The sequence below is a fragment of the Epargyreus clarus genome, unplaced genomic scaffold (assembly GCF_041222505.1).
Source record: "Epargyreus clarus isolate Ecla_fem2 unplaced genomic scaffold, WU_Ecla_fem_2.2 ptg000027l, whole genome shotgun sequence".
Lineage (NCBI taxonomy): Eukaryota > Metazoa > Arthropoda > Insecta > Lepidoptera > Hesperiidae > Epargyreus > Epargyreus clarus.
The window spans coordinates 7159040-7178602 of NW_027332234.1; the positions used below are offsets into that span (position 1 = coordinate 7159040).

Genomic DNA, 19563 nt, shown 5'->3' on the forward strand with positions numbered 1-19563 from the left:
ACAAAATAATGAACATTTGGTGGTACGGAAGCCTCCATGTGCGAGTTTGACTCATACTTAGCCAATTATTTCGTTATTTTTGTCACTACAATTTTCTTTTATTGCGTTGGGTAAACAAAATTACGCACTATTTATCTGTAAATCGATAAAACTGTGAAAAATACCAACAATATTGTCCCTTGCTACCGCCATATTGAAAAATACAAATATAATGCATAATCTGTGACTTACAAGGAGTGTTCAACAACAAGAATAATGAGTTTCCGTACCTACAGGGTAGGACAAAAAGGAACTAAATTTAAGTAATTTGCCTTAATATTATTAATATAATTAAGTAAGTCGAGTGACACCGTTTAGTCTACTAAACTGCTACTACTAAATTTAACTAGTTGGCTGCCACATATACACCAATAATACGTTCACTCAACAGCAACAGACAGCCTAGGAACTGGTTAAAATTCAGCCTCTCATCAAGTGGTCAGAGGTACAAATCCCAGCTTCAATTTTTCAAAGTTGTCCTTATTATAAATTAATTATTACCGGTTTATTATATATATTAGGCCATCGATTTGCATCGATCGGTGGCGGATTTCAGCCTAATCCCTTTCATTTTGAAAGGAGATCTACAACTATAATCTTTTATTTTATATTATAACGATACCAACTAAATAAAATATTATCCTTTTTATGTGAAATTCTTAAAACCTTGGATTAAAAGATAATAGAACTCTCCCTAGATCCATTTCTGCGTCTTGACTATAATACATGTATTTATAACACTGTTGTTGTATTCGATGCTTATATTGTTAGCATACAATTTTTGAACAGTGTTAGAAAATATAATACGTATTATATTTTGTAAGGGTAACAAGTTGAAGCATCGACTTCAAAATAAATCCTGGGTGTACGAAATGTAGAGGTAATCATTTCTGATTTTAATGCTGACGCTAATATTCATTTAGGTACTCATATGTATCCATAATACTATATGGCTTCGACTTCTTATGAAACAATTGTGATATCTAAAGCTTCTTCAACCATCCTGTCGGATTCCACTAATTTCAATTACCATTGAATTCATTAGTTTAAAACTTTTATTAAAATATTCAGGACTGAATGAAAGATTTAAATATATCATAAAATATTTATTAAATATTACACATAATAACGCACAGATAGTTGAAATAAGGATCATGTATGTGAGATATTACTGACATATGGTTTCGAATTATTTAGTTTGGTCTTAGGTGCAGAAGTTAACATACTGAGAACATAATTATATTGAAGGTAATTGAAAACAATACCATGGACTGTCTTTAAATCTACACAACCCGGAAACTAGTTTCGTGAAAGAAACGTAAATCACTATGAATAAATACACACACAATTAAAATACATACTCTTTGGTAGGCTACAAAAATCTCTTGAGACAATAATAGTATATGTTTTTCAAATTCAATATTTATTATTTATTCAAGGTTGATTCATATACATATAACTCTTCGTGAACGTCAAGAAACTAACACCGCTTCGGAAGGTTTTTTGCTATGGAGAAGAAGCGGTGAAAGAAACTCCACATGACTTTAATATTGTACATAATAATACATATATGTTGTAAGCTATATACAATTTACTATTATACGATTACACCATTACTGAAGGTTATTAGAAAATCGCAGAATATCAGGCTCTTGAGCTTAATAATTGAAAGGGATACTTCATCTCAGGAATAGGCTTGTGGAAAATGTTCACATCCTGGATGTGCATGTTTTCGAGGTTGTCGACCTGCCATTGTCCAAGAGGCCGATCAAGTGGGAAGCCAAGTGGATAGTTGGTCATACGGCGAGAACCGGTGCCTAAGCCGAAAACGTTCTTTGGGTTAAGACCTGTGCCGTATGGGTCCTTGGGAGCAACGTACTCGTGAATGTAAGCCATCAACACGAAGGGCATACCACCAACGCGACCTATGAATAAAATATTTCATTACAAGTTATTCAATAACAATAATTTCAATACCAATAGATTAATATTATATCTTAAACTAACCCTTAGGAAGCAAGAGACGGCGTGGATATCCAATGAAGAATTCAGATCCATCCAAAACGAAGTCTCGCTTTCCGTTGTATGCATCTAAAGCCCTTTGGTAGACTTGAGTAAATGTTCTCCATCCATCAACCATGTATATATTCTCGTTGGATTGTCGCTTGATTACGCATTCACCTGCAGGCACTGTAATAGACAGTAACAGTTAGCATTATAGATGTTATGAAAATACTAAAGTTCGTTACGTATAAATAATTATTATATTTCCTTACATTCATAGGTGAATTGATCTAACTGGAAGAAGTTGTGTGTGTTCAGGTGAAGAGGAATTTCAACTCCATTGCCATCGTACTTAGGGGCCAAGAAGTACCTAACAACGACATTCTTAGCAACGTTACTCTTAACGTGCATACGGATTTCGAAAGGCTTGTGGTTCAGGACTGCTTGCTGTACAAGAACTTTGACGTCGCCAGTCTTAATGTTTGCTGCAAGAGATGTAATTGATAGGTTTAATACAATCCGTTCATATGCAAAGCACATAAAGTTATAAACATCATTAGCTTACTTTGTTCTGATGTCGTGTAAACGTGATTCGAAACGTTCACAAAAACGTTTTCGAAGTAAGTGACCAGCTTGTCAACCTCAACCTTTTCAATTTTAACAGAAGGCACCGCTAAGTCCTCGTGTTTGTAACGGGGAAGGTAAGATGACCACATGTTAAAGAGTTTCATCACACGCTTCCAAATCATATAGAAAGCGGGATCACGAAGGGCGGTTTGGTAATTTTCCAAAACAGAAGGAACGACGAGCGGAACGTGGCTGCAAATTATAAAATTGACATGAAATATACACAAAAATAAGACAACAGCATTTTGTTTTGAGAATTCACTATAAGTACCCATTTATGTATCTTTGCGATGGCACTAAGGAGTTTCCTAATACGGTTTTCCATAGTCCAATGAAGTCGTGGTAGAATTGTGGGTTAGGAGAGTCAACATTGGCTTCAATTAACCTTCCGAAAAGATCAAAGGAATCTACGTTACGAATATCAATACGTTCGCCATTGGTCTGAAAACAAAAAATAAACACTTGAAATCAATAACAATATTTAATAAGATTACGCAAAATACAACAAGAAATGTACTTTTGAAAGTACTTTTAGCCTACATATATTTAGGTTCCTACTTAAAAAAATTCAAAAACTTATTTAAGTAGGTTCTATATTTGTAACAAAATGTCTTTCCAAGAACTAGTAATTTGTATAACAATAAGGGAATATATTTTACAACAAGAGCTTTAAATAAAGATATAAAAAAATACTTACACCTAAAACGTAACCCAAGTCAATAGCAGCACGAATGCGGCTCTCAACATCCTTAATCCTGTTCATGTAATCAACAAACATTGGCTGATCAACACTGAAGTGGTTTGGCCTGCTTGGGAATGGTATGCCATTGTGGTACAATAAGCCACTTGTGTAGCCTTGCTCAACCGTATTGTAATCCAGGTCAGGGATCTCACCTAGACCGTTTGATAGTCTCTCCATGTAGTAACGAGTCATGATCTGCTTGTGGAGGTACCAGAAGTATTCGCCACGCCTGTACTTGGAAAGTGGGCCAGAAGTACTGCTGAGCCAGAAGGGGTTGCTGACATGGTGATTGTAGTAAGCTGTGTTAAGTTGGTAGTCGTTCGTGAAGTACGAAATGAGGAAATTTTTGTAGTAGTAAGGCCATGTAGTTTCATTCCACTTGATGACAAAATTGTCTTCCCAAAGGTAAGTGTTTGGGTAGTTTTCGAGCATTCGTGGTCCGTGAGCACTAAATCTTTGTGCCGCAGTCATAACTTCTCCAGTGTGGAAGAAGGAAGGGAAGACTTCATAAATAGGTGGTAGGACAATTCCTTGCGTTAAAGGATGGTTAAGAGTAACGACACCCAACACGTAGACAAAAAGGCCCTCGTTAATACGGTCCCTCAAGTATACAACGGTTTTGTATAACTTATCATATTCCGTAATAGAGTACAATAAGTTGAAGAGGGTGACGGCTTCAAACTGTTGTTGTGGTTGGTATACTGCGAAAGGAACTCCACGAGGTAAAATCCGACCCGTTTTCATCAGGTCCGCGTAAATGTTCAGGGCTGTCTCATTCTGCAAAATGGAAATATTTTTGATTTCAAGTAGATTGGATAGAATGAAGATGACAGGTTTATAAAGGCGTGTTATAATGAAGTGTTATAAAAAATACGTACAACGCCGTGGCAAGCCCTCGTATTCTGGAAGGTCCATGTTACCGAAATGCTATGCAGTTCAGGGTCGTGGACTGGCTCATGGATATGGTGGTAGAGTTGCAAAAGCTCCGTCTGTTTCTTAAGGAACTCCTTGTCCCCTAAAATATCAAATTACTAAAATTAATAATTGTTTTAAACTTAACGATACATATAAGATATTTCAACTTCGTTCTCAATCGTATTCAGACATTTGTGATATCCTTTAGATGAAAGTCACTTTTCGTAGTATTTTGTTTATTATATTACACAGAATAAATCATTTTTGCTTTTCTTTCTCTAGCCAAAGGAAGTTGAATAAAATACTGTTTTTTTTAAATAGGCTTATATAAAAAAAAACAAGAAAATGTTTTAATGAAATTTGCTGAGCAACTTATTGCCAAAATTACCATTTTCAAAACATAATGTTACTTACTGACAAATTAAACAATCAATAAAATACAAACGAAAAGCTTTTAAGGGTTCCGTACGCAAAGGGTAAAAACGGAACCCTATTACTAAGACTCCGCTATCTGTTCGTCAGTCACAGGGCTCTATCCATGAGATAAACCGTAATAGATATCCACTTGTTTTTTTACTGAATATGTATAGAGTGGCCGCTTTAACAACAAATATTAAAACCAAAAACTTTCAAAATAAATAGGGGTCGCCATACAGAAATACAGCGAGAATTAATAATATTTTTCTGCGTTTTTCATATATCTACTCGTATTAAACGGCCTACCAAGGCAGACCTCTGTTTTTTAAATTTGTGCGTATTTGAAATTAATTGTCACTTGATATGACGGTAAATATAAACACCGCGAGGAATCCCGCACACCCAAGACAGACATATATATAAATGTTCTCAAAGGTATGTGAAGTTAACCAATTCGCACTAGGCCAACGCGGTGAGTTATGGCTTAATCCTTCCCATTCTGAGAGGACACCCATGCACATGACGGTAATGGGATGATGATGACTTATCCAAGACCTTTCAACTTAGTTTTCAGTGTCACAAAGATCTGTGTACAACTACAAGTTGAAAGCTAATTTTATCTGGGAATGATTACGGGTGTCTATGGGCGGCAGCCACTTACCAATTCAAATTTAAATGTTATAAAAATGTCTAGAAAGCGTCAACGTGTACTTGGATAGATTGGTTTTAATAACAGATTAAAATATAAATGATACCCTTTGTGGTTCGACTCCGGCGGCACCACCGCCACACCTATTTCTACCTAATAACTGCAGTGTTAGGTGCTGCTGTGTTCCGGTTTGAAGGTTGTGGTAAGGGAGAAAGACTTTTCCGAGGCATTCCAGCTTAGTCCTCAGGGGTAGCGGCGCATCTGTGGCCGACCTCAGGTAGGAATATCTAATCCTATCTGGGGTTATTACAGATGTCCATGGGCGGCAGTAGCCACTTACCATCAGGTGGACTGCATGCTCGTCTGCTACTCTTATATTATAAAAAAATAAAAAAAATAAAAATAAAAAAAAATAACGACAGTGCTAAACGCTGCTGTGTTCTGACTTATTGGATGTGGTAAGGGAGACATATGTCCGACGCATTCCAGCTTAGTCCTCAGGGATAGCGGCGCATTTGTGGGTGAAGTCAGGTAGGAATCTAATTTTATGTGGGGTTAGTAACAGATGTCCATGTGCGGTAATAGCCACTTACTATCAAGACTGCATGCTCGTCTGCTATTCTAATATTATAAAATAACTTACCAGTTATCTTATGGCGAACAAATTTGATGGGTTCTGCAAAGGCGCCCACGGCGACCAAGGCCAGCGCTACCAACAGCACGCGCATCATGGCTACTAATGACTACTTACCGTTCTTTAGCACTTTTATATACATATGCCTCTAAGGTGATAAGGCTAAATAGGTTATCACAGGTCGAATATCATACTGGTCCGTTTATGATAACTATCACTCTCTTGTTACCAGCCTTCATTTTTCATTATTTCATACACTCACTATTCATTTAAGTGTGATATATAGATAACTCGATGTATGTGTTTGTTAATGCACTAACAGACTTGATGGTATGGATTTCCTACTTTATTTGAGAGTTACAGGTTCGAATCCCAGGCAGGTGCCCCCGATTTTTTTTATGTTACGTGCATTTTTGTATTTAATTATCATGTTTAACGCTGATCAACCTATATGCCTGAAACTTGACTAAAATTTTCTAATAATGGGTGACGTCACTAATCCACCTTTGACGGGTGTGGGAGACTATCACTAGAACTAATTTTGGAATAGCAGACGAGCATGCAGTCCACCTGATGATAATTGGCTACTGCCGCCCATGGACATCTGTAATCTACCCCAGATAGAATTAGATATTCTGAGGTCGGCCACAAATGCGCCGCTACCTCTGAGGACTAAGCTGGAACGCCTCTGAACAGTATGTCTCCCTTACCACACCTTCAAATCAGAACACAGAAGCGTTTAACACTGTTGTTATGAGGCAGAAATATTGTGAAAAATATTTTTTAATATTTATAATTAATAGAATAGTTTAAGAAGATTGTCATATCGGAAATCTTTTTAACAACTGCAAACGTAGCCCGGGACTAAATCTAGTTAAATTTAAATCGGCATAAAAACTTTATTGTGGCGACGGATCTTATTTCTTTTTTTCCTTAACAGTTATCTAAATAGCAATAAAGATATAAAAAATCATACTCGGACTTTTGCACCTTTTCTATAGATACATATATTGTATGTTTTTATTTAACGTTCGCAAGCAAGAACTTATTAACATAAATAATATTTTAAATTGACAATACGATATTGGAATACTTACCTCAAATACTATGTTACCTAATGTATTATAGGATTGTATGTATTTAAATTTTATAATAATGAGGCAATATTAAAAAATGTTATTAGTATTTTTAACAGCATAATACAAAATTAAAAGTAATGCAAATTATAGGTAAACTAAAATAAATGTCTAAATCCGAGGTTTGGAACCAATATTTCCGAACTTTTTACAAATAAATGTACAGTCAGCACCAAAAGTAGATGAACAAATTAGACAAGCGTTCAAGCGTTCATAAGAAGCAAATCACGACTAGCTCCATAATTAGTTGAACATCATAAAGTTTCAAAAGTAGATGAACACTACAATGTCAAAAGTAGCTGAACAGTGACATATCATATAATTGAAGTGAACTATTATGCACATACGGTGTTCAGCTGCTTTTGAAACATCAGTGCTCATCTAATTTTTACGCTTTACGATGTTTATCTCATTATGATGCTAGGGATATTAAGATACTTATGACCGTTCGGGTGAATATTTTTGTGATTTTGATCTGCTCATCTATTAATGAAGCTGACTGTACATGAAAGCGCATATTAGTGGCGGTATAAGTTATAATTATTAACAGTGCCTCTTTGAGCTGATATCGGTCTCGTTATTGCAGTTCATCCACATCTATTAAAAAACTATTACGCCACTATATAAGATAGTTTTATGAATTTCTTAGGTATACATTTTTTAAAAGCAGCGATAGCCTAGTGGTTAATAAACTCGGCCTCTCACTCGAGGGGTCCGAGGCTCAAATCCCAGGCACGCACCTCTGTTTTTTCGAAGTTATGTGCGTATTAGAAATTAATTATCACTTGCTTAAACGGTGAAGGAAAAGATCGTGAGGAAACCTTCATACCTGAAAGATTATATAAAAAACAATCTCAAAGGTATGTGAAGTCTACCAATACGCCCTTGGCCAGCGCGGTGAACTATGGCCTAATCCTTCTCATTCTGAGAGGGGACACGTGCCCAGCAGTGGGGCAGTAATGGGTTGATGATGATGATGATGATGATGATGATGACGACAATTTTTAAAAGACTAGGTGTGCCCGTGTCTTCGCCTGCGTTTTAAAACATAACATTAAAAATGACATGTCACGCATAATATAACTGAAAAATTGTACCATCATTGAATGAATGATTGGATGAAATGCCATGTGTCGGAAATATAGTAATGAAGTATTCTTCTTATTGCCGATCAATCACGGTCCTGAAACACAGGTAAATAATACTATTCCGTCGTGTTTAGGGTTCTTTGTATAATCTCCGATCAAATAAATCTTTACCATATCTGGGTATTGAAGTATTTATGTGTCCTTGAAAATACAATTCAATAATTCATACGAGTAGCGTAAGTAGAAAGCCAGCCGAAAAGATTTCAGCCCATTTCTAAAATAATGCAATTCTGTTTAGGAAAAAATGTGTGGATGCCAGCTGTTCTATATGAAGTCGGTAATAGGTGTCCATAGGTGTAGTGACTTACAATCTGATGTGCAAGTTCGTTTACTACTATAAAAAATGTAACAATTTCTATTAATCAAGATTTTATTAAAATTATAATCCAAGACATCCACGTGACTGATAGGAGGTCTCATTAGGATAAACGGTCCTACCACAACGAACAATTAATTAATCGGGAAGCGTATTAAAATTGGTAGAAAAAGGTACAATGCTGTGACAAGGCCCAATATATCACTTGATGCCGCGCGGGCACGTCCGAAGTTTTGACATATGAGTAATTTATTGGCTAAAAAAACAAATTACAGGATTGCCCACACATTTGTTGTGCTCAAGGTGGTTGATTCGGGTGCAGCAAAAAACAAGGCCTGAGGCCCGATATTAACTTGCTACTTGCAACCTAAAACAGCTAATAAAGCCGCTCGTTTACCAAACCTCGGCCTGAGTTCGTACGTGCATTTGATTACGTTGGATCGATAGTTAAAACTTTTTATACGATTATGGCGAAGCAAAAAAGTGTGTAACGATTTTATAACTTAAATATAGTTCATATACATTTGCGTATGTGTGCTGATAGTCTTGTTAGCCTATGTTTTTTTGTCCAATTCAAATAGTATTATAATTGTGGGCACGTGTTATCAACTGCAGATAGAACTAGAGTAGTACCAGTCGATTACACGCAGTGTTTGAGAACCACTTTTGGGCTTGTAATTTGCAATAACACAATTTAACTAATACTAAATTATGTGCGAAAGCTTCCAATCAGCAAACATTGCCGTGAAGAGCAAGGGCAGCCCATTAATCACGGAATCAATCTTAACGAAGCTCTATTTAAGCGGTAAATTAAAATGACTATTTAAAATAATAACAAATCAGTGGAGAGGAATAATATCCCGTTTAATATTCATATATTTGTTTTCGACGCCATTTCGCCCTGACACTTAACGGATGGCTATATATTAATTATTCCAATGCATGAGCTCGCATTCATTGAACCGCGCCACTCAACGCTTTTAAATAACGACATTCTTGTTTGTTTAACGATTCTGGGCTGAATATATTCATTGTAAAATGAATTAACATTTTAATTTTTGTACCTATAATATTTTTATATATGTATTAGGTACGCCCGTAGGTAACAGTTTCAAATCAAACGATTACTCAAGATTAACTGTTAATTGAATCTATGAGACTTAAAGCGGTAGTTCTAAAAATAAATTTTAAATCCACTCACGTCAATATTTAGATATAAACAATGGATAAACTTAAAACTAATCATGTTAACCCAATAGGCAGATATTTCGCCTTTCCCAGAAACACTCATTTTGGAGTACCTTGTCAAACAAATCAGTGAAATGACCAAAGAAAGTTAATCCCTCGCAAGCCGAGATTAGCGGAATAACAACAAACAAAATCTGTTAAATATTTTGTCAATTTCGTGCCACAAGTGGTGGTCTTATCTCGAAAACTCATTGTTGCGTGTTGTGTTATTGTCAACATTACTTGTACTTTCGGGGTGGCAAGTGAAAATTGGATGTCAACATGACGCCTTCGGAGCGGCTTATCCTATGATCCTATCGTATTAGAGTACAATGCCACACCTTTGTTTCCAACAAATCGCTTTCACTCGGTTGGACGAAGACATTTGAAGAATCTTTTCAAAATTGGAAACAAACAAAATATTTGACAACATAATGAAATATCTACCCGGATGTACTTTCGACTGACATTCTTATTACATTACTTCCACAGTAATCTATATAAATAATAATAAAGTGTCTGTTTGTAACATAAAATAATAGAATTTTATAAAATTCATATATAATTATGTACTACTAGCTGACCCGGCAAACTTTGTACCGTCTCAAAATCTATTTATCAAATATATTTCATATAAAATATAGCCTATGTTACTCGTAGATGATGTAGCTTTCAAATGGTGAAAGAATTTTCTATTCATTACAACCAAACAAACAAACAAAGTTTTCCTCTTTATAATATTAGTGTAGATGATATGAATACAGTAGGTAGCTACTTTCATTGTGTTCATTATTCGAGACGTCCTAACTTAGTCCTCAGGGCAACGCATCTATGGCAGACCTCAGGCCACTAATCTTATCAGGGGTTGATTACAGTTTTGCATGGGTGGCAGTTGCCACTTACCATCAGATGGGCTGCATGGTTGTTAGCACAAAAAAATACTATTTGTATACATAGATTAGTAAAGATTAGTAAAGAAGTCCTAACAAGAAAATGTACCCAGTTTTGAGAATTGAAATAGTTGCGTAAAAAAGTTTTTCCACGTCTCCTATGCTAAAATATCCCTAAAATATTTGAAATAATTATTTATTTATTATGTAAATTACGCAGTATTAGTTATTTATTCGTAATTTTTCTCTAAAAATGTTTTTATTTGTCAAGAATTCAAAAAAAGAACTTACTAATAAGCCGTTTGTGGCTTCATTCAATTTCAAGGCGGCGAAGTATCTTTACTAATGTATGCTTGTATATTTAAAAGAAATATAAATTTTCTACGAATTTAACATTTGGTATCTTATTCATTATCAGATTTATCCAACTTATTTATCTAAAAATATGTTTTGAGTGTACACGTTTTATCTAAAAGTGTTTTATTCATGAAGGAGCTGGCTTTGAGCCACCGTTATTTCGTTTTTGAAACGGAATTCAGCCAGAATTCGGTTCAATACCTCGCTTCGCGTGGTAAAACAGAAAAGCGTTTTAGAGCCAAAAATCTTCGAAAGTGTTCTAAAAATAGCAACTGAATAACAATTGCTTGCTATAAATTGAGATTTTCCTTCTAAGCAAACAATTTTGCTAAAGAACCCTTAGGAAGGTGGTAGAACCCTTTGTGGTTTGACTCCGGCGGCACCACCGCTACGCCTATTTCTACCTAATAACAGCAGTGTTAGTGAGACAGACTTTTCCGAGGCGTTGCAGCTTAGTCATTAGGGGTAGCGGCGCATCTGTGGCCGACCTCAGGTAGGAATATCTAATCCTATCTGGGGTTGATTGCAGATGTCCATGGGCGGCAGTAGCCACTTACCGTCAGGTGGACTGCACGCACGTCTGCTACTCCTATATTATATATATAAAAAAAAATTTGAATATTTGTTCTGGGTCTGGGTCTGGGTCTGGGTCTTTATGTGTGTCCATGGCACTCACGAAACAGGGAATTAACGTGGGGCTGTGAGTGAAGCAAACATCTTTTAAAGAACTATCAATGCTATGATGAACATATTCGATTAATTAAATATTTGTGAAAGTGCTGGCAGATAACTTTTCACGTTGCACCGATTGTTATAAATAAGAATTAAAACATCACTTTATCACATGACCCCATTCGAAGTATATCATCACTTTCATTAGGTATTAAGAAAATATATGTAGTTTAAAAAATGATACTTATATACTTAATCAAACTAAAAACCTAAATCTAAAAAGTAATATTTGTTGCAGTCTAATAACTTTGCCATGAACTTTGTCCCAATAATTACGGCATGTAGCGATTTGATGGTGAACTTTGTAGATCGATAACAGCATCACTTGGCTAATTACTTATTATCTAGTCCGCACCACATAGCCGCGGCAGCATCTACCTCGAACACCGCATCGAAAATCGTTAATCCTACTGTTCCCGATAAGGACAATAAGACAAAATTATTAAAATAGTGTACTGTCATCGGTTCTTGATAATAGTTCAAAAATTTCAATTAAACTGACCATTCAATGTGTACAGATACATTACAGATAGATGTGAAAAGGTGGTAGTACCAATGGATTGGGATAGGATTGAACCCGAGAGACACATCCATCATACCTTTTCTATCGTGAAGCAGTTCCACTTCGATGGAAGGCGTTATATATGTGGCATCCATCCTAGGCCACTGGAGAGGCAGCTCATCTGCACAGGGTACCTATATCTAGGGTCTATATCAGGGTCTATATCAGGGTATCTATACGGATTTGGTTACAGATGTCTTTGGGCTATGACCTTTTATCACCATGGACTGCATGTTTTGCTATTGTAATAAAATGTATTATAATAAAGGTATTCTATACCTTCCATAAGAATATAGTACATTCTTAGGTCCTAACTACCGCTATGCATACTGATTTTGGTACCTACTCCTGTATTATGAAGGGCAGGCACTTCTGGGTACTAATTTACATCAAGTCTAAAATTATATTATTATTATAACGAATTCATTTAAATTTCTATCTTCTTTCATTATTCATTTTATTTATATCACCCAATTATTCTTTATATATATACACATATATATATATATATATATATATATATATATATATATATATATATATATATATATATATATATATATATATATTTCCATTCCCAATTATATATAAGTATGTTTATTATTTTTATTCTAGTCCAAATATTGAAATTTATAAATGAAGTCTTTTAATAATAAATAATTAATAAATAATAATCAATATTGTTGTAGATACCTTTAACAATCGTTTGATCACTGTATCCTCTTAATCTTTTGTCGGAATTTCTTTCAACAGACAAAAACTAATTCAGAAATTTCGATCGTGTCGACCACACATTAAGAATGGTCGTAAAATCAACGGGAACCATAGAACCATTCCATCTCATCCCGACGTTCGTGCAATATGACCATAACTATTACAACTCGTTTATTACTCAAATTAACTATTATAAAGAGACGAATCGCGTATGTGCTCCAAAAGTCGGTGTTTTGTAAAGCCTATGACTTATTATATGTGTACGACATCGTATCGGTATTGTCACGGTCGAGCGGTATAGTCACGTGGGTATAGAAAATAATCGCTGATGTTTTATACATTGTTGTTTTAATTTTTATGTTTAATCAACATTTTAAACATTAAATTAGTTTTTAAAAATCACATTGATGACCTAATTAAAGTAAGACCTAAGACTAATTCGCGTACATACATTTTATTATTTAACCGCATTTATTTAATCCGCATTGGAGCAAGGTGAACGGCGCTCCAGGCATCACATATTTGAACCGACTCGTGCCTTTTTTTGCTCTACCGGTGAGCTCCGCCCAGGTGAGCATGGTGCTCGCCAGACCGTCTGGTGTGTACGACACACACCGCAATCCTTCCTGAGGTTGCATGTTAGGCGATTCGAGCACCCACTCTTCCCGTCGCAAGCCCGGAATCCACCAATTAGTCGCCTCTTACGACAGGCAGAAGATATCGTAGCGCTATTCTGGTCCCGGAAATGCAGGGCAATAAGCGAGTAACAATGAACATAAAAAAATAAATATGAAATAGTAATTTACCTGCTGCATATATGCCTACTACACATTTACCGCTTCTATACCGTATCGTAATTTATCGAGCCAATAAGTAAGCAGTTTACTTAATATGTTTTGGAACAGTCACCTTTGCAATGTGGAGATCATTTAAATAAAAACATTGTAGATAGTTTGTCACGTTGAACATATTATTGTTTGTTATCGAATTGATACCGTGTGCCAACTGGGCGATAAACAGTTTTAACGGCGACATAGCAACGGTAATAAGTTGCACAATATTTACTTTTAAATTGGCGTGTTTTAATTTTTCTATAAAGAAGTAAACTGTCACCACTGTCGTCCATAGATACCTGTAATAAATCTCAAATACGATTCGAGTTCTACTGAGGCCGCCTAATACATTGTTACCCCTGAGGAATACGCATGTCTATCTTACCACGCCATTTAAAGTTTTTTTTTATAATATAGGAGTAGCAGACGAGCATGCAGTTCACCTGATGTTAAAAGGCTACTGCCGACCATGGACGTCTGTAATCAACCCCTGGTAGGATTAGATGTTATAACCTGAGATCCGCCCCACATGCGCCGCTACCCCTGAGGACTAAGCTGGAACGTCTGGGAAAAGTATATTTTTCTTACCACACCCTTCAAACCAGAACACGACAGCAGAACACTACTGTTAGTAGGCAGATATAGGTGTTAATTTTCTTTGTCACACCATCCATCCATCTAAAAATTGGCCGTCCCTAACTATCGCAACTCAACAATACAACGGTTACCTGCTGTCTTCTTCAGGTCATCGGTACAGATGTACCGACTTTTGACTAGATAGTCAAAATTGCGTTAGTATTTGAGTTGCGCCCCTGGCATTTGAACCCCCGATTGAAAAGCAACGTTTCAACCACCAGGTTATCTATTTAAAAATATAGTGAATTAATGAAACAAAAAATAATTATTTAAATAATCTAATTTAAATAAAAATATTTTGACTTAGGTTTTAAAGTAACTACATAGTATAAAGGCCTATATACCGCATCGACTAACACACCTGCGGTCGCCATGCGCATCACACGAGCCGACACATCACACACTCATGGGAAGTTAACGCTGAACCATGATATAACGAAACTAGATGTGGTAAGGGAGACATACTTTTCTGAGGCGTTCCAGCTTAACACGGAACATCTGTGGCCGACCTCAATATCTAATCCTATCGGGGGTCGATAACAGATGTCCATTGGCTGCAGTAGTCACTTACAATCAGGTGGATTGCATGCTCGTCTGCTACTCCTATATTTTAATCGAGCAGCCTGACTATAGCGAAATCTAAAAGTAATCCTTCTAAAATGAGCTGAGAAAAACTAATAGCAAATACGAGATTAGTTTGCTTATCTACCACTCACAGGATTATTATTATAAGTATAAATGTTGATATTTTAATAATGTCTTCGATGTACGCTGACACATAAACAGTCGTCCGTAAAAAAACGATAACTACTCAGATAAAACATACAACATACTCGTAAACAAAATCCGAACATGTGAATTTAATTTTACATTACACGTAGGTACATGTACATCCAATATAAGATATAATCGTTTATTAAATACGAATCTCACAAATAGTCAGGCACATCCAGTCAAACTATGTGATTATAACCATCCAATAATAACGACCTTTTCAGATTTTATTGATTTGAAATACCTAATCCACTGATTGATTTCTTTATTGCCGTTCGAAGCGGCGGAGTTATAATTTGTTGATCCTATTGACTCGTCTAGGTATTAATTGAGTTAATTGCCCCGCGATTAATAGTGTTCACGCGCGTATAAGACTCGTTTTCGTACCTTATTGAACCCTGTGGGAATATTGGTGTCGGAACAAAATTGTGAGAAGGTTTTGTTGTGCTATAAAAATGTTTTACGTTTATAACTTATTTTTCAACATAAGTGTGATTTGTTATTGTCTGTAGTAGGTATACAAGATCTCGAAGTAGCTAAGGAACATACATGCAGTCAGTCCACCAGTACCCTTACCATGAGTTTTCAAAACGTCCCACAGTTTTCCGTTACGTTTACTCAATCCATTATTCTGTTCCGTTTGCTTCAGTAGCCTGAGTAAACGTAACAATAAGTAAGTGCTCAAGTCTTTTTGTCTGCCTCACATGTTCGCAAAAAAGAGAGACAAAACATTAAGCGCCATTTAGTCAATTTAGACATTTAATGCTACGTTACTGACACTATAACTCTCAAAGGTGGTAGAACCCTTTGTGGTTCGATTCCGGCGGCACCACCGCCACACCTATTTCTACCTAATAACAGCAGTGTTAGGCGCTGCTGTGTTCCGGTTTGAAGGGTGTGGTAAGGGAGACAGACTTTTCCGAGGCGTTCCAGCTTAGTCCTCAGGTGTAGCGGCGCATCTGTGGCCGACCTCAGGAAGGAATATCTAATCCTATCTGGGGTTGATTACAGATGTCTATGGGCGGCAGTAGGCACTTAACATCAGGTGGACTGCATGCTCATCTGCTACTCCTATATTATATAAAAAAAAAAACTATAGTTCTGAAACAATCCGCTAGGGGCGCTGATTGGAATTTGTATGGGCTCATACGCAAACAAATACCAAAACTGTCATATTTGACAAAACGTCAAAACTCTTACACGCCCATGGACATTTGTAATCAACCCAACATAAGGTAAGTAGTACTTGAGTTAGGCTATAAATGCGTTGCTTCCCCTTAGAAATAAGTCGGAACGTCTCGGATAAGCATGTTTCCCATGCCACACCTTTCAAACAGAACAGATTTAGTTTTTTTACATAAAATGAAATTGAAGTGTCTGCCTATTACTTTATGTAAGTTAAGCTTTTTTAAAGTACCTACATAACATTACATATTTAAACGATATAATCAACAACCGAATTGAATTTGATACGACTTTTACAAAATTCTTTGATCTTGTATAATTATTTTTTTTTGCAAATTATTCCTTTGAACAATTAAACGAAGGTGATTTGAAGAAAATGAACCACTACGAATTGTTCTTTACATGTTTTTTTAATTTTAGTATAGTGTACAAAAGGTGGCCGGGAACCCATATATTTTGATACATCTCCTTTAAGGGAGAATAAAAACGCGTGTATGCAAGCAGAACCACATGACATGCCTGTAAATGCTTGTAATATTCAAAATACGTGTTTAAGTGTACACGAAAATGTAAAAACAATACTTTAGTACATTTCAACTAGACAAATAAATAAAGCCTAAGTAATATTGGATTTTCTTGAAGATCCAGACGGTTTTGTGTTTACTGTTTGTAAATAGTAAAAGAGCCTATTACCAGTAAGAACTTATGAATATATTTTATAGTAAGGTGCAGTCCACATTGATGAAAATAATGATACGTATTAAATAAACGACATTTTACTTACAATCCAAAATTCTAGAATTAGATGTGGCAAAGATTAATACCATAAAGTGGTAGAAATCTTTGTTCGACTCCAGCGGCACCGCTGCCACAACTATTTCTGCATAACAACAGCAGTGTTAAGCGCTGCTGTATTCTTATTTTAAGGATGGGGTAAGGGCGACATACATTTCCGAGACGTTCCAGCTTAGTCCTCAGAGATAGCGGTGTATCTGTGACCGCCCTCCGGTAGAAATCTAATCCTATCTGGGGTTGATTATAGATGTGCATGGGCAGCTGTAGCCACCTAACATGAGGTCGACTACATGCTCGTCTGCTACTCCTATACTATAAAAAGATGTCCATGGGCGGCAGTAACCAGTTACCATGGTGCACAGTATACTCCTTTGATACTACTATAAAAGGAACCTTTTTAATCGCAAAAATGATAAATACGGACAATCTGATGATTTGTGACTTACGGTTACTTTGATGTTTAAAATTTCATTTTTCTAATACCCTTTTAATATTTTGAAACAGCTCTTACATAAATCAACAAAGGGTTTTGTGGATCACTTTTAAGATGTTGAATCTGGATTAATATAGATGGGCGATCCTTTCATCCCGAGCTCAACTCACATTTTAATAAAAGGTTTTTGCTTTACTTGTTTGGAAAGTATCTTAAGTGATTTATGCCATTTAAATACATAATGGACTGACCAATATAATTCACCATCATCATCATCAACCCATTACTGTCCCACTGCTGGGCACGGGGCTCCTCTCAAAATGAGAAGGATTAGGCCATAGTCCACTTGTGCCATGTAGCCATTGTGCCATGTAGCCATGGCATGTGCCAAGTGCCATGGTCCTTTACCATGGTAAACTTTACATATCTTTGAGATTTTTTTTATAAATCTCTCAGGTATGCAGGTTTCCTCACGATGTTTTTCTTCACCATTTTAATCAAGTGATAATTAATTTCTAATACGCACATAACTATGAAAAATCAGAAGTGCGTGCCTGGGATCTGAACCTCGGATCCCTCGATCGAAAGGTCGAGTTTCTTAACCACTAGCTATCACTGCTATTATCAACCTGACCAATATGATTGCAAACAGAAAATTAAATTCATATTATTGCGATCTGTAAAAAATACATGAATACAATCAATCAATTGTACAACAAATATTTGTTCTGATGCTGTAGAGGTTGCGAAAGTTGAAATAACAGTTGAACCAAGGACAAATGAAACGAGCCAAGTGAACCGAAATGTGCTGAAAAGTGATCTCAACATAACTGTTCGAGATTTGTTACGGGTGATAAAAAGTAATGGACTAAATATGTGCTAACTTTGTATTCGCTTAGTGCTAAAATTTGAAAGTAGAAGATCCCTTTGTGATTCGACTCCGGAGACACCACCTCCAAATCTATTTCTATCTAATAACAACAGTATTAAATACGATATCAGTGATAGGCGAGTGGTTAAGAAACTCGGCGTATTAATCGAGGGGCCCGAGGTTTAAATCCCAGACACATTAATTATTTATCAATTAATTAATTATCACTTTCTTAAACGGTGAAGAAAAACATCGTGAGGAAAATTATTGCAAATCTGAGAAATTTAAAAAAAAATGCTTTTAAAGGTATATGAAATCTATCAATATGCACTTGGCCAGCGCGGTGGACTATGGCCTAATCCTTCTCATTCAGAGAGGAGACCCGTGCAGCATTAGGACAGTAATTGGTTGATGATGATGAATAATATCAGATGAACTGACACTCTTCTCACATTCTTTTATTTTGACACACGTTTAGAATTGACGAGCACGTGACTGAGCGGGCGCTACACCAGGTTCTGGGTTCAATCCCCGGTCAGCCATACATATTAATGACTATATCCGTATCCGAATTTGTAAGTCCTAGTAGCTATGAGCGTAAGAAACAACGTTTTAAAGAAACTATGTAGTTAATTGTATCAGGCGTAAGTTTTCGGAAATCCATGCTATTAAGTTAAGATTAAAACTACTTCGCCACAATCCGCTACAAATATGTATGATGGTATATATTTTAAACCATGCAGTATGTACCACCCTCCCTCCCTCAAAGGATGCGTGCAGATGCAAAATATTAAAAATATACACCACCATACATACCACCACCAACACGTGTTTCGCTCCAAAACGAAGCATCATCAGGGTAAGTTGACTCTACGACGGTTAATCGTTAGTTTGTTAGTTATGCACTACCAAAGTGGAATCCGTAAT

General features: G+C 36.1%; 1 protein-coding gene across 1 annotated transcript; it reads right to left on the bottom strand.

Annotated features, from left to right (window-relative positions):
- Nucleotides 1–1130: 1130 nt before the first annotated feature.
- On the bottom strand, nucleotides 1131–6169 carry LOC140753991 (acidic juvenile hormone-suppressible protein 1). Its single transcript, XM_073088886.1, has 8 exons — nucleotides 6037–6169; nucleotides 4291–4427; nucleotides 3368–4189; nucleotides 2942–3111; nucleotides 2609–2862; nucleotides 2316–2528; nucleotides 2047–2229; nucleotides 1131–1964 (listed from the first exon to the last, which is right to left on the bottom strand). Exons 1-8 carry the CDS (start codon nucleotides 6122–6124, stop codon nucleotides 1684–1686), a joined length of 2148 nt encoding a protein of 715 aa, XP_072944987.1. The 5' UTR covers nucleotides 6125–6169; the 3' UTR covers nucleotides 1131–1683.
- Nucleotides 6170–19563: the final 13394 nt, after the last annotated feature.